General features: G+C 31.1%; 1 protein-coding gene across 1 annotated transcript in view; it reads left to right on the plus strand.

The window, feature by feature from the left end:
- LOC121121401 (potassium channel subfamily K member 15) overlaps positions 1 to 15,041 on the plus strand; it is an 82,085-nt gene extending 67,044 nt beyond the window's left edge. Inside the window, exons 2-5 of the mRNA XM_040716311.2 lie at positions 13,008 to 13,311; positions 13,715 to 13,965; positions 14,218 to 14,473; positions 14,554 to 15,041. Of these exons, the coding sequence (XP_040572245.1) occupies positions 13,018 to 13,311; positions 13,715 to 13,965; positions 14,218 to 14,473; positions 14,554 to 14,949 (1,197 nt within the window). The 5' untranslated portion in view covers positions 13,008 to 13,017 and the 3' untranslated portion in view covers positions 14,950 to 15,041. The remainder of the gene's footprint in view (positions 1 to 13,007; positions 13,312 to 13,714; positions 13,966 to 14,217; positions 14,474 to 14,553) is intronic.
- The last annotated feature ends 10,285 nt before the right edge of the window (positions 15,042 to 25,326 follow it).

The raw sequence follows: 25,326 nt of genomic DNA on the forward strand, positions 1-25,326 counted from the left end.
CCAATTTAATATTTAGAATAGGAATCCGGTTACAACTTAATTAATTTGTTAACTAATATTCAAGTAAATTCCTATGTCAGTGTGTAATTCAATCATTCTATTTAGTAATTGAATAAATGTACATATTTAATGACTAAACAAACAGCTCCAAAAAATATTCAACAATTAATGTAATCATCTAATTTGGTTTGCAGTACGTATGGTTAGAGCCAACTCTATGAAAAGGTCACTGTTCTTACGTAATATTGTGTTTGTTCGTCAAACCAATTTGAACAACGTATAATCAAGAGTGATAATTAATGGATTACATTCGAGTTGCTGTCGTATTTGTGTATTATTTAAAGTACTACAACGGTAAAAATTCGAACTAAATTCAACCCAAATATTACTTTGTTATGCTAACATAATTGTCATTAATGAATATAATTGATGAAAAAAATATTTTTCTGCAAAAAAAACACTAAGTAATTTACATATACTAGCTAGCGGTTAGTCGGCGTTGCTCGGCCAAGGTGAGAGCAGGAAATCATATTGACAATGCTGAATATTATTGTTTTTTAATGTTTAAAATACATTGGCACGGGCAAGCATTATGATACATTGATACATGTATTATTCATTAAAAAATATATATAATGGAATTTAAACTTCAAATAATATACAAACATATTTGCATCAAAAAATTATCTATATAAGAAGTCCATTTTTATTTTTGTCAAATGATTGTCAAATCAAAATTCACGAAGAAAATTGCAAAATATGTTTTTGCACAAAAAAAAACACAATAATAAATAGTACTTATGGAAATTGTAAAGAAGATCACAAGCCTAAAAATATTTTGTTCGTACTTGCAAAAACAAAAAAGTTATGAAGAATAATGTTGTCGAAAAATTAACTCTTGACAACAGGATCTTTTTTGCAAATGTTCTACAAATTATGTAATAAAATGATTGGAGAAACTCAAAACGCATATATGAATATATTAAATATCATTTTTGGCCAAACGTATCAAATGGTCCTTCAACAAAATGTATTTTGGTAAAAAAAAATCGGCCAACTGTCCTACAACCACTGAAATGTTTAAAATCCATACATTTGCACATAACAGACATTGTTTCACGGCTCTTAAAGCCGTTTACCAATACATTGTGCGTGTACACTTCTAAGGGTATATATACTATATATATAATATACATAAATATAAATTATATTTTTGTTAGAGCAACTCTTCTCCCAATATAATTTATACATCAATATATACACAACAGTTATGAAAATCCTGTGTAGAATGGAAATGTTAATGGTGTTTCATTAGATCAACTACAGTCAGCTGTGACATGAAAGGAATGATAAAAGGATATTTGCAAGAATTACTCCGATGTCGATCCTCAACTCTACCCTGAGTCCAACGAGGACTACAATCATAACTCTGCAACAAATCATCAGGGTAACGCTATGTCTTTTATGAGCCCACACGAATATTCAATGGGGTTTTGAATATGATTAAATTTATTTATGATAGGGTGTTCCTATTTAGGAATTAAATAAAAATGACAACTTCTAAAGAAAAGAAAATTTATGCTTCAGATTACAAATTCAAAAAAAAACTAGTTAGCTGCAATATACACCGGATTTTCATCAGTGATCATGTATATAGATTTTTTTGTACCTATATGTATACTTATACGTGTATATCACCCTTTATGTTTGTTTTCATAAGGAAATAAGTTTAATGGCTATATTTTTACTCATATTTACTTATTTTTAAGGAGTGTCCTTCACCTTTTTATTGCTCTATTTACCTTTAAACACTCGTATATGTATGTAATTACGCACTTCATACATATAGTTTATCGAGATTAAATGTTCTTCAAAGTAAAGAACTATATAATTATAGCTCCCGATTAACGTCAAACTCAGTTACAATAGTAGGGCTGTAAATCGTAAGCATTTTGTACATGTAAAAATGGAGACCAAAAATCAACAAGGGTACTTTAACAGTTTGAGGAATATTATGGAGAAGTGCGGCTTAGTGACCTTGTCGTTTCATTAGATTAACAACAAGCAACTATGAAAGGAACTAAATCCCCATAAATACCACTCCGTGTCTAGCAAGGGAATAGGCAGGACTTACCCAGATGTGGATCCTCAGTTATACTCTGAGTTCCATAAAAGAACTTTTATGTATTACTCACCAACAAATACTCAACGTTTTTCTCTCCGTCATTGATGAGCACACACAGTCGTGATTACAGTGTACACTTAAATGTTATCTTCTCAAGAATTAAATAACATTGATAACTAGAGGTTAAAAAATATTAAATTTGAAGATTACGCTTTTTGTCATTGCTACCTGAAAATATTATTTTTATTTACCAAAGGTGTCATCTTTATTATTTTGAGAGAGAATATATATGTATAACATAATCACTGGTACATGAAAAACGAAGAGAACTTCTGTTTCCAATAATATTGTTGGATCGGTCTGAAATAAACTAAAAAGACTGCCGTTCTCTATATCTAGTCCTGATTATTTTTGTCTATCATAGGACCGATATCTTTCAATACTACGTCAATTCAGACGTTGAAGTTTCATCAACAGCTGCGATCATTAACCATCATTCATAAGAAGGACATTGATTTCATAATAAGGTTTTGAATTAATTTTGCATTTTCCTGAGTAGTCAACAATCTTTCCTAAATGGATTTAATTATTTTCAAACATGTTTGAACGTTCGTGTGTGCTCATAAAAGACAGAATGTAACCCTGAGGATTTGTTACAGAGTTATAATTTCAAGTCCTTGTTGGACTCAGAGTAGAATTGGGGATCGACATTGGAGTGATTCTAGCAAATGTCCTTGTCTGTGTCCTTTTTTCCTTCCTCTCTTGTCACAGCTGATTGTAGCCGATCTAATGAAATGTCATGAGGATTATTCTTTCTCTCATCCATAACATTCTTCAAATTGTTAGAGTTACCCAAGGTTATAGAAATACAAGGTTATACCATAACACGTGTACGACTGATGTTTGACTTCCATCACGCTTTTAATATTGACGTCGTAGTAGATGAGTGGTTGCGTGTTTGTTCAAAATCTGTTTTTCTTCCACAGCAGTCGGTACTATATATCAAATTGAAAATTTTAGCAATAGTGACGTCATCAACTATGATTGGTTGCGTGTTTTGTCAAAATCCGCTATTCTTGCCCAGCAGTCGGTACAATACATCAGATTGAAAATTCTAGCAAGCCCGATTACATGATGGTCTAACCTTGAATATCTATTAACCTTGGGGTTAACTTGTTGATTTTCATTTGTTTTTTTTTAATATGCCCATTCCAGACTGGATGTTCACCTTTGCATATAGCCTATGGTGTAGTATTATATGATCTATCTATCATTTATTATTTTCTCCGTGTTTTTTTTTTAGTCTTAAGCTTGTTGAATAGGAGAAAACAATTGGAGCCATTTAAAAAAATACTCAAAAGGGGAAGAGAATAGACTGATTAAGAACACAGTTTTAGAACCAGTTCAACACTAGCCAACAACAATAGTAAATCGTAACCTAAAAATGCTTCATATTTACTAATTCACTATTCATAGGTGTGTATTTGTGATACAAAGGTTGACTTTTGCCTGAGCTGTGTATTGTCAACCTATAATTCCAACAAATAACATATTCTTCATATCTTAGTAGTTAAGTTTTTCTTACCCCTTAAATTTCATATTTCTTTCTAAATTAAAGTGTCTCCGTTCCAAAGCTCCATAGGGTCAAGAATACATCTGTTGCTCTTGATTTTGTAAGGAATCATCCTCTTCTCCGAATACTACTGTAAGAAGTAAGAACTGAGGAGTATGATAAAGAGAATAAATATTTGAATAAAAGACACCGTGAGGAATAGTGTGAGAGTTCTCATCCTCCATTCACGGCTCCTTCATTGAAAGTCTCAAGTCTATTCCTACTAAAATTCACCCCATTTCATCTCCTACTCCAAGAAAGTTACTCCATTGATTATAGTCCTTCAGTATCCTTGATGTACAAAACGAACAAATCACTAATCTCTATCATACTAATATTCATTCAATTTATATGGGTTATTTCGTACTGTGTGGTCTGTAGTCTCTAAGAATAATTATGGAACCTGAACTAGTCATTTTAAAGCTCACTCCTAATTTTTTTATTACTTTGAATAAAAGTGTATGACGTTCTTATACTTTCAAAGGTAATGTGAGTCTCTATTCTGGATATTTTTATTTACATAGCAAGTATACGAGTATTTGCATTATTTTATTCATATAGGTATATTAATATTTTTGAGAACTGTTATGTGATTATGTGAGTGAGAAAATATGAGTTACTTCCATTGGAAAATCTGAATATCATTGCAATTTCAAAAATGAGTTAGTTGGGAATCATCTACTTAATTACTGAAATGCTTGTCACTGATTTGAAATGTTACCCTCGTGAGGAAATTGTATCTCCACACAAATAAATTATTCATCGACTATAATTAAATGTTTCCCATAACCCTTTTTAGAGCATGTTTTATAGAAGAAAACAATTAAAAATGTTACAAATAATAAGATTGTTCCAGTATTTATCAGAAAAATATAAATAGCTTATGGCATTACAGATGCTAGGTCGATTTTTAGAGGAGCAACTGGCAAAGTACCTAGAACTATGTCTTATTGCCCTGTGGACTCTTCCCTATTGTTTTTGTGGATTTTATGGAGTAAAATTTCATGGTTCTACTTTGCCTCTTTGCCCAATACTCCATTACAAATTAACCCTAAAGACTCACCGACAAACGATACCCGCAATTAAATAGGGTACATATGGGAATGAGGCATGTTCTACTTTCCCCGTTGCTATACCAAAAATCACCCTATTATACATAATATAGATACATTTTCCCGTTAAGTTTGTTCAATATACTTGATTATTTCGACTATATTTTAGATTTTTAAATGTTGTGTTTGCATCCTTCAGTGTTATTCAGAGAATATAAGGTCCAAAAAATGTAGGAATTATAATTCAATAATTGTTGAAAATTGTTCACAGCTTACTAAAAAAGATAATTCTATTTCAAACCAATGTTACTAGAACAAGGTTAGGCAATAAGAAATGGCTGTGCAAGCACAGCAGATTTATTAAATAAATATATCTCTTTTTTTGTTTCTGGTGACGTCATTGGGAGGAGTCTTTATTATTGATACTACATCAATTTAAAAAGTAAAAACTTAAATGAATGATATTATTATCATAAAAGGGGTTGCTTTATATTTCTTAAGAGATATTTTACAAAATATAATGCCAAAAGTAAGTTTTTAAATTTAATAAACTATCAAACAATAAGAATCAAAATGATGAGCTCAAATTCTGGTTTCATCCGTATTGAATTTTTCTTTTCTTTGACAAGCCAAAATCCAATCCTTCTCTCCATCAAGGTATTTCAGGAATCGGCGGTATGAAAGGCCTTTTAGGTTTTACAAATAGCCACTGCACAGACTCTTTTGGTCTTAGTTACCTAATTAAATTAAACATATGAAAAATCAAAAATATTATAATATATTATTTATTAACATGTGTTCCGTTATGTCTTAATAATTTATGAAATTTAAAAACTTTCTTTTGGCATTATATTTAGTAAAATATTGCTAAAGAAATATCGAGAAAAAACAAATTTTTATTTTATTCGAATTCAAAAAGTTTAGTGTTCACAAAAGGAAGAAATCTTCTTAATTCAATCCCTTTAAGAATTTTAACTTAACTAATGAGAATCTTTATTCTTACTTATTAGAAAATAATTTCTTCAATCAATTTCTTAATTTTTTTAAACTGATGCAACCAGAGAAGGGTAATTAGTGTCTGAAATATCGACTCCAAATCATGGAAATTTTGAAATATCGACTCCAAATCCTGTTTGTCGATAACTTAAAAACAATTAAATACTAAGGTACCTTATCAGGATAAGTTTAAAATAAACGAGACCTGTGGGAATCATAAAAATACGGGGGGGGGTACCTTTCTTTTCTTCTCGTTTAAATCTGAACTGAATTTCAAATCTTATTTTCCCAAAGGAAATTTTGCACAAGACCCCAAGTTTTTTTCACGAAAATGTGGGCATTAGGGCTTGGACGGTACGCTTAATTCACGGTTTGGTTCGAACCCCTGTAAACCCTTCATGGTACACGGTACAGTAAATAAGCAAAATGGTTTTTTTAATATAATTAATGTAGTTTTTCAAGTTTTTTCGATATTTTAGTCCTTAATAAGATATAAATCTGCAAAAATTAATTATTCTTAAATATACTTAACTTTTAAAAAAAAGTGGTTGAAAAAAATATACACGGTCTATTTAATACTATTATTTTTGAATTTATTAATTTTTATTTTTTTTTGCAAAAAGATGAGCTGGTTTACAAAAAAGTAACAAAATTTTGTATAAAATCAAAATATCTCATATGTGATTATATATTTATACGTACCGCAACAAGGGGAAAAACGAACCAGACCGTTGTACAACCCTGTACCGTATCACTCCTTTTGGGTATAAACCTCCCTCTAAACTCCACCTTCGGCTGAATCCTAAATGAAAGCAGAAAACCATTTTTTTAACATGATAGGAAATAATAAGGAGATGGTTTCACTATTGAACAGGTCGTAATCAAAAATAATTTTTTTGAAATATTTTATTGAAATCATTTATAAATAGATTCAATCAATAAAAGGAAAAGGTAGACATGGAGTGTTAAATGAAAGAAAATAATTGTAATTGAAAGAAAAACAAAAAGTTTTAGTACAATAGGAAGTTCAGTCGTTGGGTCTCTCATTGCCTTAGTTCCTGATGAACCACTTACTCAACTTTAACACATGCCTTAGAACTAACTGTCCATAAGTACTATAAAGAACATGCCCTAACTTCAACAGGCGAGCTGAAAAGATTCTAAGTAAACACTGACTCCTCCTTTTTGCAGGTCTAAACACAATAATCGTGAGATATATAAACTAAATGGGCTTTAAAGTTGTTACACATTTTATATTTTTATTTGATAAAAGGGACTTCTATCCCATCTTTTTATAACTTTTAAATCTTTAATTCTTTTTAATTAAACTGTAGAAAACTCTTTTTTTATTATTATTATTTTTTTTTTTGTAATTTAAATTACTAATCTTTAGTAGGATACTTTTTACATGTGGAAAAACAACAATTATTTGTATTTTGTGACAAGAAGTCGGAATAAACTATAATAAAGGAAAAAAATTGGGGATTTCGCACAAATTTTTAAAATGTTGGGTTTTCTGGAATAAATATGGTTCCAATAACTTGATTAGAACAAACTATACCAATTTAGAATTTCTGTATGATACCAAATCTGATTATAAAAAGTTTTAGCACTCCGGTATAATTATTTGTGGAGTTATTTGCGTTCAAATAATTTTGCAAATCATAAATTAGAAAAATGAATTGTAAAAATATTTTTTTGTATTTTAGAAATTGAAGCAATTAACTGATTTTCATAAATCCTACCAATAAAACTCAAGATCTAAAGTACAATTAATTTCATTTAATAAAATGTCCTGTCAAATCGTTTTTTTCCAATATTTATTTTCGACAGCAAACGAACGTTTCTCACTACTCTAACACATGATAGCAGTTGACTCTTTTCAAGAGAACTTTAGAATATTGCCTCTAAAATGAAACCAGGCCCACCCAAATATCACTTCTACAATCTGATTACGCTATAGAATAATAAAGGAAGTAATGATGTTGCTTGTTTCACCTGGTACATATTACTATTGCGTTGGCCAAGAAATTTGGTGAATATGAGCTCAATTAAAAAGATTTGGTGTAAAGAGAGATAGCCAAGAAATATTAGATATATGAAATTCTATCTTTTTTATTATTTGTGTATTCCTTAAAAAAGAAAAAAACACGATATATATATTTTTTACTACATCACATGCACATTAATTATGAATCTGGCCACCATCAGTCTCAATGACAGATTCCAACCGCCTCCGGAACCCCATGCACAAGTTGTCAACGTAGTAGTCCTTTTACATGATCCTCCACTGCTGATTAACGGAGGTCTTCAGGGTATCAATATTCGGGGGGGCAGACTTTGTAGGTTTTCTTCTCAATTTTCTTCTTAATGGAGCAATCCAGTGGATTCAGATCTGGTCTCTGAGGGGGCCGAAGGTTCTTGGAACAGAAGTTCATGTTGCTACCTACCCACTCTTGTACGATATTAGCTGTATTTGCCTGAGCCCCGTCCGGCTGAAATAGCTACGTGGTCTTGTTGGACTTTTTCATGGTCTTGGTGATCTATGGGACCACATTTTCCTTCAGCACCATCAAGTAGTCGGCCGTGGGTAACCGGTATCCAAAAGAAACCCAAATTGGAGGCATTTTTTTCTCCAGTTGATCCCACAACCACAAACAGCATCACAGAGGTCGGATGTTTGGTCGTGGTGACTCTCCTGATGCTGTTGTCAACCTTGCCAAAGCATACTACTCGATCATTTTCCTTGTTGTTGACGAGGTCAACAGATATCGATGAAGACGGAGTTCTTTTTGACGTTGGGGCAGAAGTTACCTCTCAATTTTTGTATGCGACCTTCCTCCAGCCTTTCGGATGGTCTTGCCTACAGTAGACCGATGCAAAATCTTCTTCTTGCCGTACTCTGATATCTACATCGTTGTGTTGATCTTAAAGGATTCCATTATGTCCGATGTGGTCCTCCCGGTGCGGATTAAATTCTTATGGGGGTTGTTCTTCCCTCCATCGCAACATATACGGAATTTTTTGTTTATACCATGCACATCAATAAAGGCTTAGAATCTAAGCTATTCAAAAATAATTGGAACATTAAGATTTAATCAACAAGACCTATTCAAAACTGTATTTTTAGAAGTTCTAATTACTTTTTCTACATCCGGTCTACCTACAACATACTTCGACACAAGGCCGGAACTTGACATTGAATGAATCTTCTTCTTTTTTTTTTCTAAGCCCACATTTATTCAGGTAAAATAATAAAAACTATAAATTAAAAGCAATACTTAAATTATCCTACAATAATTCAACTAATAAAAATGTTTATAGGATCACTATTTAAAATACTATAACGAAATACTAAAAAAAAGTTCAAACAACAATTTTTAACACTCTACTTATTTGTATATATTTAACAAGTATCCCGAATCTTATCAAAACTGTGCATCATTGATATTACTCTTGAGGTATTGCTTTTTATTAGTCCTTTTACGTACATGACTGACTGTATATTTTCTATCGAGGCTTCTATTTTGAATTTTTCTGGGTGACTTCACGCCGTTGACACTAGCCAATTACCCTTTGTGATTCTACAGTTCCATTTTTTCTGCAGTACCTACCTCACTCTGTTAATTAATTGCTGCATGGATGGAAGAGGTATTGAGGAGAATGCTGATCATAGCTTTCAGGGATCTTGTGGTGTTGTGGGGACCTTCATTGGAAACTCTTTCGACATTGCCCCAGACTATATAGTTTAAAGAGTTCAAATCCGGTGAGTTAAGATGCCAAGAAATCCGGTGAGTTAAGATGCCTAGAAATCCCGTTCTCAGAAGCTGTCCCATGATGTTAGGATGGAGAGTTTAATGGGACTCTGTGATGATTCTGCCAGCGATCATATTCATCGATTGGGCAGGATATCTCTCAATTTTTTTCTTATTTTCTTCAACAAAGTAGGACTTTGGACTGTTTGGGCCGCTTTGGGCTCACCAGACTTCCAGGAAATCATTGTTTTCTGATTTTTTGGACGAATGGAATAGTGCACCCGACCGCTTTATCCAACCTACAATGTCTATTTCACCATTTAAATTGCACAAAATACACAAAAGTAAACAACGTTTTGTTCATGATTAAAAGAAGACTGGGAAGACTGTCTTAAGAAAGGTTACTGAGCAACTGAAGTGGTAGAGTGACTTTCGTATTAGACCAACTCTATATTAGTATATGTGTGTATTAAAATCGGTTTGTGAGAAGATGGGCGGAGGCCAGAGAAAATTGCAAATGTTTAAAAGATGTATCTTTTATGTATAATGGATCCTACCAACTAACATGGTGTTGTAGTGATCAAGGCTTCCTGGAAAGCTTTTTTTATAATTATATGCACAAGCTATACATTTATGCACCTACTGTATTTATTATGTACTAACAGGGGGGATTTTCTGAGAATTCATAAACTCGAGTATGTATTTATGGTGTATGCACTTATTTAATGTAGGACTTGAATGTTTGAACCTCGTAGTAAAATCTATCCATTAAGTTAATTTCAAAATGAAAGGCAATCAAGAAAATATACTACTTACAATTTGCATTCTGTGTACTTATTTCATACGGATATTATTATCTTATTGAAAAACAGAAGAATTATAAAATTGAATCAGAGAATGGAAATTTATAGTAGTATTTAGACACATGAAATTTAATTAGAGGGCTTGGAATTGAAATATGTATATTATCATATTGGAATAATATTTATATTGTAAGTATTAGGAGCTTTGCAATATATTATATTTAAAGTAGCGCTTTCTAATTTGAAAAAAATATTTCTATATATAGTACATCCAGTGTGTCCCAGCAAATCGTGAATGAAACTTTGTAAAGATATCATTATAAGTTAACAATTATTTCCCGGAGTGGTAGAGCAATAAAAACACACCACTCTTGTGAAACAAATTTCTTCATTAGACCAAGAACAACTGAGATAGAGTAGAAAGAAATCGTGGTTCAGGGTTTCTTAACGCGGGAATGAGTTGTAAAGAGATCTACCTCATTGTCATCTGCTCATAGGATCTCATTATCATGATCAAAAAGCTCTAGTACGATAACAAAAGCCTTGAGAGAAAGCCAGGAAGGAGTAAACTCAAAAGTGGTGTGAAGAAAACTTGGCGAATTTCCAGCCTTTATCAATGTGGCCTTCGTCTTCACCAAACTGCAACCTCTTGACCATGGTATCAGGGGTGTCATCTAGAGAAAAGTATATGCCACCTCCTATGTGGATTCCCTATAGGCTGTCGAGGAAAAGAAGTGGCCTGACATGTCAGAAAAATACGCTAAGAAAATTTCAAGGCTTTAAGCCCTAGGATCGAAACAATGCAAGAGGCCAAGGGTAGCATTTTTGCGATATAATTGTTAATGTAAAGTAGAATATAGATGTTCACTGTCTTACTACTTTTCCTTTTTGATAAATCTGACCTGGAGAAAGTCTACAGGTACACACTGAATATTAGGTGAAAATTTAGTAGATACACTATCAATTAATTTCACTAAAAGTAATTACATATAGCAACTACTACTATATATATTACATTTATACGATCTAAATTTTTATATTTGCACAAACTTGAATAAAAAATAACATATTGGCTGAACTTTCTAAATCTCATAAGTTATTTTTGTGTTTTTTTCCGTCTATTTTATCACTAAATACAGAGGCGTGTAACATTTATAGTGCTCTAGAAGTGGCGAATTTAACTTTAGGAATATATTTCATTAATACAAAGTCATTTTTTAAGTGGATAAAACTTTTTTATCTATTACAAAAAAAGTGTAAACATAAAAAATTTGTTTTTACTTCATAAAGAAACCTTTACGGACAAAAGATGGGATTCGAGTAGGGGCCACAAGCAAATTCATTGAAGTAAAATAATTTATATTCACAAATGCCAACTTTTAAGATACCTTAGCCCGTGATTGGTTTTTTCCCCCTTGATACCACGGGAACAGTATATTACCCTATATTAAGCTATTCATTAATGTATGTATAAATGTATAGTCTATATTTAATACTCAGAGATATACTTTTTATGTATTTTGGTCTAAAAAGAAAATAAAAGCAGTTTCTAAAAAATATTCCATGGTGAAAACTCTGTATTCATGTTGAACATGTAAGCATGCTATAGAAAGTGTTAATTTTTGTTGTTATATAAAAGTTATTCACCAATGGAGGAACCTACAGTTAAAAATAAAAATACTAACTGTAAAAATATTGTACTCTTAAAGTTTTTTGTCAAACTATATTTACAAAATAGTTTGTTCCTGCGAGAGAAAAAGTTTAAAAAGTTTCACGCCTGTAATGTTCATATAAGGTACCTATATTTATATTGTTTTTTTAGGGAAAAAATGTTTATTTTTTATTCACAAAAAAGGTTTTCACATAATAGTATTATAAAAGACTGAATAAGGTGTTTATTTACTCAAATGGAATTGTATGGAAGTAAAGGAGATTTTTTCATGATAAATGGATCTAGATATTTCACTTGAAATCATTCAATGGTTAAAATCCCAGCATTTCATATTTTGATGAAGTGTTATTTTTCGAACCAAGTTTTTTTTTCATCAATTAGAATACATGTAGATGTATTTCTAAAAAAAATTATCAAATCTGTAGTATGCACTAAATTTAAAATCTCTTAATCTACTCTGAAATATTTTTTTTATACAAAAAAAAAATCTAGAATTAAGTGTTTTTTCTATTATATCACCACTAATATCATCTGTTTTTAATCATGCCAGTTCTATAGGTTTTGACCTTTATTTTAACATAGACGGATACACACTATAATTAAGCTGAATAAAAGAGGGGGGAATGTAATTTGGTAACTTAAGACGTTGTTAATACCCTTATTGTAAACTGTATATTTTTGTGTTAGTGATGTAACGTCGAGTTAACAACAAAATCTAACAACTTGGAAATCATTATTGTATTCGTTTTAGAGTAAATGGGATTGCAAATAATTCTAGAATATAAAAATAATAATTGAAAAATACTCGTCTAGTGACGTTTTAAGTATTTTTGTACCTCTTGAAAAAGTTCAATATTGCAAATTCAAATTATCTTCGCTATCGATTCATAAGAACAAATATTTCTTCTTAACATAAATTTTATCCATGATTCTTAAAGATTTTTTGTCAGACATATTCGGATATCTAAATTATTCATCTCTTTGTCTTATAGGAACTACGTTATGAACTATCGGGGGTTTTTCAACACAGGACTCCTACCAGACTCAGGGCATCTCCCAGGACCACGTGGAGAGAACCCTGGATCCCCAACCTCAAAAAGAAACCTATCCTCAAAATATTCATATGATGCTCGCAGTTCTGTTCGATCTCGAAATTCAAGTTCCAATAACTCGGGGAAAAATAAATTCAAAATATTTCGGAATTGCCTACGAAGAGTTTTGGAGTTTACTTTTACCCAAGTCGGAGTTGGAGGAGTGGTTATTTGTTACACTATTATTGGAGCTTTAGCTTTTCAGGTCTTCTTACCTTTTTCTTCTATAATATGTGTGTATATTTGTTACCAAATAAAAAGTAGAAAAAATATAGTCATTGCAACAAGTTGTTCTCTCAATACACAATTCTCTGAAGGGGGGAAATCTATCAAAGTTATGTTTTATCCTTATTTGTACCATCCTTTAATCGAACACTTATTTCCCAAAAGAGAATTTCCCCATTTGTTAAATGTCATTGGTAGTATAAGAGAGAGCATTTTTACATTGAAAAGTCAATGGTGTTGATATATTAAAAAAAACAAATAACAATGTCTTGGTACAAAATTTAGATATCCTTCACTTTTGTATTAGTTCCATAAAGTTATGTAAAATAAAATAAAAAATATATAATACAAATAAACACATATTATAGATCATCATTCAGTAGGCTATCGAACTTTCTGCTCCAGAGGATCCACCTTTGAAAAAAGTAGAGATACATAGACTCAAAACTGTTCAAAATCTATGGAACTTGACAAAGTATTTCAATGTTCTTAATCAAGGTCGATGGAATGGAGAAGTGGATATCGTTCTGAAGGAGTATCAGAATCTTATGGTGAACTTTATCAAGAGTGGATATGATCAAAAAACACTCGAGGAAAGATGGACGTTTCCAGCAGCTCTTATGTTTACTCTGAGGTATTTACACCCACCTATTTATTAATTTGTGATATGTGGAATTTTTTTTTAATCTACATGGAGACTGAAATTGACGGTTTATGTCTTAGACTGTCAGGATAATAATGAAAAATCCTTGTAAATTAAAAAAAAAAAAAAAAAAAAAAAAATATTTTAAATATTTAGATAATTGCTTGCAATTCAATTATTGGTATTGATCTAATGCTTCTAAATATTTAACTTACATCTTAATCAAAACTATGATTGATGTAGTGTCATCACCATGATTGGCTATGGAAATCTTGTACCCAAGACGCAGTGGGGGAAAATAGGAACGATGGTCTATGCCTGCATTGGAATACCAGTATATATCCTTTATCTCATGAGTATGGGCAAAGTATTTGCCTCCGTTCTAAAGTGGGTCTACACAAAGATGTATCGATGGAATGTTCGTCGTAAATGGAGACATCTTGAAAAATTTGAAACGATTCAAGATGAAGAACAGTATTTTGATGAGTTGGAACAACAGGTGAGAAGAGAATACCTAGATTATATAATAATTTTCTTTGATTCAAATAAGAATCTGACGCACATATTTATATTTTATAGGTGATTGTTCCCTCAACCACTTGTCTTTGGGTCATGATGCTTTACCTCCTCATCGGCACCGTTACATTTGCTGAATGGGAGGGATGGAATTACTTGGACTCTGTGTATTTTTGTGTTACTTCACTTGCTAAAATCGGTTTTGGAGACTTTATTCCGGGTACATCCAATACACTCTTTGCTACGGAGTCCAACTCAATATCTCATGACGAAATTCTTCGAAATGAGCAAATCAAACTGGTCATTAATTTCGTATACTTATTGGTGGGGATGGGTATCGTGGCCATGTGCTACTATTTGCTCAAAGAAGAAGTATCTGTCAAGACAAAAATAATCAAAACACGAATACAGAAAAGAGTGACAAAAGTCAAATCTAGAATCATCTCCTGTCTTCAGTGACCAACAAAACACTGAATTAGTTTCTATTCTTTTTTTTTACGTCATTTAATTTGTAAATTCAATAAACTATTTTATTTTTTAATGAGAAAAAACACCGAAGTTTCATTCTTACATATACAATGGTATTGATACGAGGGTTATGATTCATTAAAAACTAAATTATAATGGGTATAACTCTATTTTTCATAACACACCTGAGCCAGGAGAAGGGCAGAGGAATCTTAATCTACTCGACTAACTACTTTTAATCAATTTTTTCTTGACGTAAGGAAGATAAATTAAAAATATGTTCGTTTCTTCGTGGAGGGCGATATATGTAGCCAATCTCTCATATTTTTTAAGATGTATACTTAGTACTTCACAAAATTGAGCGTTTTTTCAATTATTTTTTTTATAAAAAGAGTGTATATAATATACGTTGTCCAGTGATGTAAAAAATGTATCCTGCTTCTATGCAAAATTTTAAAAAACTGAAAATTAACGTAGTGATCTTGAAAATTTGAAAAATGTTTGAGAGGAGAGCAGCTTAGCTGTCATAACGTTTTATAAGTCATGAAATAAAAGGAAAAAAATACAAATATCATTACTTATTGTATATCAAGGAAATATAGGCTGTAATTACTCCGATGTCGATCTTCAATCCTACTCCGACTCTAACAAGGAGCAAACACTCAATATTACCCTGCATCTTTCATGAGCACAAGCACTAGTTATTATTCTATACTTAGATGCTCTGTCTTCAATAATTAAATAATAATGATAACAGCTTTGGAAAATAAAAAAGTCTGTTTAGATTGCCAAATAGAAATATGTGTTCCCACTTTCTAGGATATTCTTTATGTATGTACAGTGATATAAATCGTTTGTACCCGTTTTTTTGTTTGTTTTTTTGGAGTTGGTAGTCTGAAGAATGAATTTTCTATTTCTCCGCTGTTGGCATTATTATTTAACTCCTGAGTAATGAGTTTCATTTTTTAATTATGTTCAAAACCTGATGGAACATTCCTGTGTGTTTATAAAAGACGGAGCGTAACTCTGAGGATTTGTTACAGAGTAATAATTGTAAGTCTTTGTTGGACTCTGAGTAGAATTGAGGATTGATAGAGGAGTCATTCTTGCTAAAGCCCTACTTTATTTCCTTATCTTCCTCCTCTATTATCCCAGCTGATTGTAGCGGATGTCATGAAACGTCATGACAGCTAAACTGTTCTTTTCTCAAAAATTCTTCAAATTGTTGGGGTTACCAAGTTGATTACGGTTTCTTTTTTTAACATGCACCAAATACACACGATTTTCCTCACAACTTATACATATCTAACCTTGTCTCTAAGTATCTGGCTCAAACTGTGAGACCCTTCATATAAGGGATCGTGGAGTTACTTCAAGTATGAATCTTAAACTTCTTCCTTTTACGCCCAACATAACTTTTCTAATACTTATTTTTACTAAATTAGTACATATTTTAAATAGGCTTTAGAACTGAATATTCAAAAAGCTGATTCATCATTTATTCAAAATGAGATCTTTATCAACCAATCCCTCAAATATAGAAAAATCATTAAATTAACTTGTAGCTTTTTACCACACTAACTAACTTTCTTTATTTCAAAGTAGGAATATACTACACTAATTTAATAATATAACATTCCAATTAAACAAATTGAATACAAATGAAAAGCAATAATATAGTTCATCAAATAAAACAAAGTATGGTTTTATGATATAGTAAGATAACGCCGTACTTTATACTAACACCCTATAATTGCATACACTCAAAGGACAGAAACTAATACAGAAATGTGTATTTCTATATAAATTATTGTTGATCCTCTATAGTTTTATTTTTTGTCTTCAAAAGGTGTTGCTCGATAAGGCATACAAATCCTTTTGATACAAAAAATTCCCTTCATTTTCCTACATATCATTAAAAAAAACATACATATAATTAATCAAAGAAATGTGAAAATAACCCGTATTTGAATTGATAGGCAATGTCCACTAAATATACAACATATCATTCAGAAATAAATATTAACCCATTAAAGGTAATAATTATTTAGAGCATAGTTTATCGATTTATGACTCAAATAATAATTTTAATATTTTTAAATCGAAAATGACACCTAATAAGAGCTAGTTAATAGATTAACCTATCGCCAGTATCAATAATATTTAAATGCAAGAGGAGATACATATATGATTTGGAGAAATATTTTTTATTAAATTATAGGATTCAATCTTGAAAAATTATGTAAACATATTCAGATAGGAACAAAGTTACTAATAATTGCTATTATTTGTGATAATTGTAGATGCGATGAGGATGTAGCCAAATATTGAATCTGGAACACTCAAATTTTGTCTTTCCCTTACTCATTGAAACTAAGCAACGTCTTAACGGAGAGGTAGACCTTAAAAATTTGAGCCCATTTCCACTTTTCATCTTTTACTAGCCTCTACTCTCAAAAATAGATCGAGACTTGGCATTTTCCCTGTGATCCCTGCTTGATTAGGATCTTTTGTGCAATATAGCATAGAAATTATAACTCAGCAAAGATACATTTGTTCTAACCTTTATGAGTGACCAAGCTAGAACAGAAGTAGCACAACTGTTCAGTTAACAATAGACCACCACCCATGCTTTCATATAATTATCCCTCTATAGTTAGCTGTTATTGCATTCAACACGTCATATGTCCTTGTGATATTTAGAAGCACTATCAAGAATTGTCAGGTGTACCTACTTCTTTTCTACTCTATTCAACCTCTTGCTTTTGAATACGGAATAACTTTGAAACTGTCACTGGTTAAGTTACGTAATAGGGCATGTTATTTTTCCACAAGACCCTTTTTTACAACATTTTTAAAACATGGAGAATATAAAATAACTAGAGTACGATTTCTGTTTTCGTTATCTGAGTCAGAATATTTTTGATTGCGTTGATCTAAAATATTGTCAGCAGTAATATATTTCCTATGAAAACAATATCTTCTTATAAATCAAGTTTACCCAGTAATATATATATATTTATTATAGGGCTAGTAAGGTACGGGGTTGTACGGATACATATACTCACATATTTATTATATTTTAATTTTATAAAATTTTGGTTATAATTATTTTTTTTAATAGATTTTGATTGTGAATTAAGATTTTAATCCATAAGCATTCTATTATATAAGAAATTATTTAAGTAATTTTTTTAATACAAAAAATAGATAATGACTTACAAATTGATGAGATGCATCTCAGTTGACGAAAATTCAGTGGTATGTTGGAGAGATAATGTAAACAAATTTCCCAATGTTTCCAAGTTAGCTTCTCGATACCTCGCAACTACAAATACATCAGTGTCATGCAATATATACTTTTCAAAAGCTGGCGATATTTTGACTGCTAATCAGCCTTGTTTATTATCGAAAAATGTAGACAAACTCATCTTTTGCAAAAAAAAAATATAAATTCATGAATAATAGTATTATATAACTCGTGTATATTTTATATCAAGCTTTGTTTTTTTTAGAGATTTTAGATGAATAAAATATCGAAAAAAAAGCTTCAAAAACTACATTAATTCTACTAAAAAAATATTTTAAAAAATACCCTACCGTACCGAACCGCCTTCCCTGAAGTGTGTACCGTCCAACCCATTATATATAACTAGTTTCTAGTATTATATTGCTGATCCTAGTGAAGAGAGGCTAAATTTTAGCCAACAAATTTAAAAATGAAATAAAATCGAAAAAATGAATCAAAGTGGTAAAAATCAACCCTGAGCGACATCCGTTATCCCAAAAACATTTTCAACTGACCTTTAACACATAGACTTCATACTCTACGAGATATTAACCTATTTCTAGTAGTCATAATTTTGCATTGAACAACACTCTCGAATCGAGCTATACTTTTGAGTAATGTGGTGCTTCAGTAAATAATTTATACTTTTCTTTTATATATAATATTAGCAAAAGGTTACCCGGCGTTGCTCGGGCTAAGGGAGGAGAGGGAAATCACATTGAAAATTGTCAAATAAATTGAGAAAATTAAAAAAATATTCAGAAAATACTTCTATATACTAATAATTATAATATAAATGTTTTGTTGTTGTCGAAAAAGATCCTAATAACTCAAATTATATTTCTCTTGGATTCTTAAGACTATATCAATCCGGTTAAGTAAGGTAATTTACAACGTCTCATCATAGGAACTACCCCCCCCCCCGCGAAAAAAAAAAATTACTCTTATTATTGCCTCTTGTAACCTTAGTATTATTATTATGAATATAAAAAAAAAATAATGTGTTATAAACTTCAAATAACATTCCAACATATATGCATCTAAAAAATTGTCCAGATGAGAATTCCATTTTTATTTACTTCAAATAATTCGAAATTGGCGAATAAAATTGCAAAAAACTTTTTGCACAAATTTTACAGAAAAATAGTTAAAAGCATTTATAGGAAGTGTAAAAGATACAGAAACCTACCATACTTTTTTCGTACTTGCAAAAACAAAAAAGTTATGAAGAATAATGTTGCCGAAAAAATAACACTCGATAACTGGTTCATTTTTGCAAATAGTGCAAAGTATTGAGAGGTAGCATCGGCATTTCTTTGTGTAAAAAGCATCATATTGCGGCATTTCTTCTTAAAAAACTGAAAATTGACGTTTGATGAAAAAAGAAAGAAAAAGAGAGAAAAATAGAAAAATTATGAAGAGAAATAAAGGAATTTCAAAACATCAATTTTATTAGGCAAATTTAAATGCAAACGAATCTCCAGACAAATTTCTACAAACTTTATTCTATTTAATAATCCTATATTCCATTGGATGTTAGTTCATTTTTTTTGCACCTGAAATAAATGAAATTGCAATTTTCACCGATTTCTTTTTTAGCCTATAACTTTTTTAATTTTCAATAAATTTAGAAGAGTAGTTATTCGTATAATTGTTTTTTGAAACGTCAATCACTTTTTGTAAAATAACTCACCCCTCTATTTAGTCTCCTTGAGCTGTAAAAAAACAGCTTTTAGGTATAGTATAAGCCCCCTATAGGACCTCCCCAAAAATCGATACTCCATCTTAGCATCTCCAAGCTCAAAAGGGGGACCCATGCAAAACATTAGTCTCGTAGGTTCATCAATGTGGGAACGTATATAGGGCATTAACAAATACACCACTCTCTTTCAAATATATACAGATTAAAAAGTACTTCGAGAAAAACAGAAACTAATTAATAAATGTTGTATGTAGATTTAAAAACTCATACTTATATGTAATGGTAAACGAATTAACCTTTAAATTGCCATTAATGGTTTAATATATATATATAATAACAAAAATTTTATAAGTCTAATCTGTTTTAATAACTAAATGTTAACAACATGTTTGACTATGTCAGGAGTTCTCTATTACAAACGTAAATGTCCCACAAATGTTCTTCTAAATAATTAAATTCTCATGTGTAGAAAAATATATTTTGGCACAAAATTTTGTTTTTTAAGCCCCTTGTGTTTCTTTCTAGACCAACTAAGCTAAGACCAAGACTTTGAGGGATCGATAATTAAAGAAAGTAAAAATATATCTCCATTGATTTCAAGACCCAGACAAGACCAAAACTTTTAAAAAGTTTAGACCAGAAATGATCTTGAGAACTAAATCACTACCACGAATTACAAAGCTATGGTCCACCTTTAAGAAACTTTATGTTTTTTTCAAAAGATTTGGGAATACTTTTATTGTCTTCATACTTCTAGTGTCTCTAGATGTATAGGTAGACTTAATTTTTGGAGGAGCCTTAGTTTTTGGAATTTTTTTTGAAAAATAAATAAATTCTAATAGTTAATTTGGGGGGAAGAGATAAGTTCTCCATTTTTCTACATAGAACCTCTAAAATTAAGAAGGTAAGGCAAAAATACATTCGGGAGAAGAGTGAAAACTTTTCCACCGATTTCATCGGGCTCTAAAGCTTCATCACTCCTAACTTTATACTTTATATAGTTTCAAATTTTTTTTTTATGTAAAAACTGGAATCTAATCATTTCTTGTGGAAATAATATCGTTGCTCACTAAGTATATTTTCGAATTGTTGAGGGAAATATTAAAGAATTTAAGAAGGCTCCACAAGAACTCTGATGGAGAGTTCTTAAAGAGGGAACCTCTTCTCTTGACAATAGCATTATTTTATTTTTATCGTTTTCTTTCCATTTCTTCGCAATATCAGATATCCAGCATGTGTTCAGTATATCGATGACGAAAGATCTATGAAAAAAAAGACCACACCCTAAAATGTTACCAATATTTTCAATAAAAATTTCTTTTCTTTTTCCTTTAAAAAACAAAATTGCTGAAGTCTTGATATTATAGATGAGTGAACTTGACAAATTATGAAATGTCTGGAGAGGCTTATAAAATAATTTCAGTCTTTATTTAAGAGCTTAATAATTGTAAAAGTGCAATTACGAATTCATTTTAAAAATTGTCAAGAAATAATATGACATTAATAGTATCGTAGTAATTAAAAGAAAAATAGCAGTTGGTATGTCTGACTTATTTTGCTAACTACCAGATAATTTCAGGCCACTTTTTTAAAAAAGATTACATGAAACAATAAAGGTAACGACATGTTTCATTTGCATAAAATTTTGTAGGTGTAATATTAAAAGTTTATCAATATACCAAAAAATATTTAAAAAATATAGAAATTGATTGAGAGCATCAGTTTTTATAAGAATTTTTAATTTGCTTATAAATTATGAGAGGAGTATCATATTTGTGGTATGCTCATACTTTTCTGGTCACTCAACCTCGTACAAATCAAATCTAGGGATGTGTAGGTTTCGTGATTCAAACCATGACAGAAGGACATAATTTGAGTGAGATAATAATAACAAACTCCGTGCGTCATATTTAATACGCCATTCTTAAGAAACCAGGTCTCAATACGTGCAATTTAAGAAGAAGAAGGATTAAATTTTCTACCACGAATCTCCGGATTTCTCAGTAAATTGCCAATGGATTTCAATAATTGAGGTATTTATGGGAAGAAACACTCCATACACAACGTAAGAGTCCCTTTTCAAATTCATGTTTTGACTTTTTTCAGACTTTGAACATACCTAATTAATGGGAGAGTCTCCCCCCCCTGGCGAGTTTTATCCTATACGAATTTTCTCAGTACGAGTAATCCCAGTACAAACTTTCCATATACACATTTTCCGTATGCGACACTTTATACTCGAATCATGAAAAATTGTCTTATTTCTCCTCTTTTTAGGAGATAAACAACGGGTTAGGCAAAAATCTAGAAAAAATTATTTGGACAATTTATTTATATCGAGAAATTTCATTTTATAAAACATTATAATAGTCAACCAAGAATTAAAGTCAAAACAAGGACAAATTATTAATTTTCGAAAACTTTGAGCAAAATGTGGTACCTGGTGATAAAGTTATAGAACAATTAAACTATGTAAATATTATTTTGATACCCTAAGGCAATTTTTCCGTACTACCCTCAATCGATATTATTAAAAACATGAAAATCAAACCGGTCTGCATGACATCATCCTCCACAGAATCTTTGAGGTTGGTTATGTATGCTACCATATTGATAAGTCCAAAGAATTCAGGTCAGGGAACTGGTGAGGCCAAAAAACTTTGGGTCAGAAATTCATGCTTTCTCCCATCCAGGCTTGAACACTGTTTTCTGTATGGCAAAGACTTGGCTCTTCAAGATCTTGGCGAAATTTTATCACCTTTTGAGTCTATGATCCCAAGTACCCAATTTGTAGCGTCCTTATACGTACACCTGTCACGGAGACACATAATAATGGGTACACAGCATTCGTATTTGGAGTACATCTCAAGAATATTGTATTTTTCCTTTAAAGACTTAGAATGCTAAATCTGATGAGCACACTTACATAAGCATAGATTTAAGGTTTCCCAAGATATTAAGGTCTTAATTTGCTCTGGATTTAAAATCCCCACCCTCTATTTGGGCAATGTTATAGTTTCTTTTATCCTGTCATAAAGGAATGTAATACATTCAAAATTTCTAAGAAGTATATTTTCTAAAAGAAGGATACTCCTTTACGCCTATGCAAAACCGATACCGTCACAAAACTCGATGACAATTATCCTCTAATTTTGTACCTCAAATTTCTTTACCAGTGGCGCCGAAACTATAAGAGTCTTTGCTCTCCACTTTTTAGACTTGTTAATGTAACAGTTATATAATAAAATTGTAAGGTTGTGTCACTATAATTACAACCCCCCCCCCACCCCTCCCCACACCCACCTCCACTTACAAATATAGACAAAATATGGTATTACTTCTACTCCAAGTATAATATAAGATCCGTGTATAGAAAATTTAAGCTAAATAAGTATCCAGCTCGTGCACATTTCATTTTTTCATTCAACCCTTAGTTAAATAAGTTCAGGGATCTCTAAATTGGAGAGGATGATACTTTCCATATCTATCCAGACCTAACAACTTTTCTGTAACACAAATCAACTATCAGCTATTCACAATTTACAATAAAACTTTGGCTTCCCAATAGAGGGAGGAACTTAGATTTGAAACATAAAACTCAACGCTACAATGGACCTGAAACGATTGATCTGCAAAAAAATTATCCATCATTACAATTTTTTTACTGGGTATAAAACACCTACTGTTCAGAGTTTAGAGCAAATTATTCTAAAAAGGTTTGCTACATAAAGGTATACTTTCCATATTTTTTTTTTTTTTCATAAAACCATATGGGGCCAGATATAATAGCTTCTTCAAAAATTTACTAAATTGGTTGGCTAAAACGTAGGAAAATATTTTAAAAAATCAGTTTTGCATAGTATTTTTTTAAATCTTAGATCCCAATTTTCCTGAGCTGTGAGAATAACGCGTCTAACTAAGGCAAAATTTGGAAAGTTACCAACGGATAGAACTTCTTCATAAAATCGAAGTAAAATTGGTGTTAAACAATTAACATAGTTTTTTATAAAATTCAAAGGTAAAATCAGATTGTCCGAGTTATCTATTGACTTTAGAATTCGTATTTATTGAACATTGTATCCCCCCTTAAGATGCTGCTCGCTCTAATTAATCAATGTCACACTCAAAAATCGGAAAGCAATTTTTCAGATGAATATCTTCATTCCTCACTATCCATTATTTCTTAACCTTGCACATATAGAGTTGTTAGTACAATCAAAGCATTTGTTAATTTGAGTATAATATTCTTTAATTACTTGGCAGATATATTACAGATTATCTCATATTTTATCACTCGGTGTGAACATTGATAGATTTTTCTTTTTGTTCTTTCTAGTATTCTCTTTAAGACATCGCTGCCGTGAATGAGATAAGTTAACAATAGATTCAATTTTGAATTTGGTTCTATTTAAAAGGTCTGTTCATAGAGAAAGAAATACATAGAGGCGACAAGAATCTGATATATTTGAGTAATATACTCAAGCTTTCAGAGTGGGTACGTTCAAAGAAATGACGTCACAGATGATTTTTAATAATAGAAATTTATTTTAATGGACTTATATTGTATCCGGTGGCGTCTTAGGTTAGAGCTATTATGACTTGGACTCATCTCAGAGCATGATAACTTCGACTTCGGAAATATATGTGCTATGGACATCTAAGGATCTCTATGTGACTGGGATCACAAGAATGATGTATTGCATGCATTGGAAGAAGTCAATTCCGATGTGAATAGATATTTGTATGTATATTAAATAAATCAGCAGATTATTATAATCTCAGAGCGTTATAACAGACACTTTAGTCAGTTTTGTGGTTTGAAATTGATAATATATAGTAAATTGATACATGTTTCATTTAGTCTGTAAAGTGATAGAATCGTCTCCATGTATTGCTATGAAGTTGCTAGTTGGATTCTCAATAATAAAAATCCAGTGTAGAATGGGCATGTTAAAAAAAGAATCCGAAAATCAACATGATAACCCCCACAATTTGAAGAATGTTTTGCTGGAGAGAAAGAACAATGGTCATGACGTTTGGTTAGTTCAGCTACAATTTTATTAGATTATAATAGAGCATGAAACGATTACATCCACAGGAAAGAAAGCAGATTATGTTTTCAAGTCTTAATTTTCTTAACTCGCATGTATACCTGGTGATATGTTTGAAAAAAATGAAGAAAAAAATGCATGCGTTCTTTCTCATGACACAGGAGAAGAAGTTTCTTCTCTCTTTCCTTGATGCAAAGGTGTTAATCAAACTATACATGTCTTCATGGACCACCTTTTCCACCATCACACTTTCCATGTTAAAGAAGGTGAGGGAGGTGAGCCTCTCCTGGCCCATGGTGGTTATCATGTGGTTCTTGAGCCTTCTG

Source organism: Lepeophtheirus salmonis, chromosome 7 (assembly GCF_016086655.4).
Source record: "Lepeophtheirus salmonis chromosome 7, UVic_Lsal_1.4, whole genome shotgun sequence".
Taxonomy (NCBI): domain Eukaryota; kingdom Metazoa; phylum Arthropoda; class Copepoda; order Siphonostomatoida; family Caligidae; genus Lepeophtheirus; species Lepeophtheirus salmonis.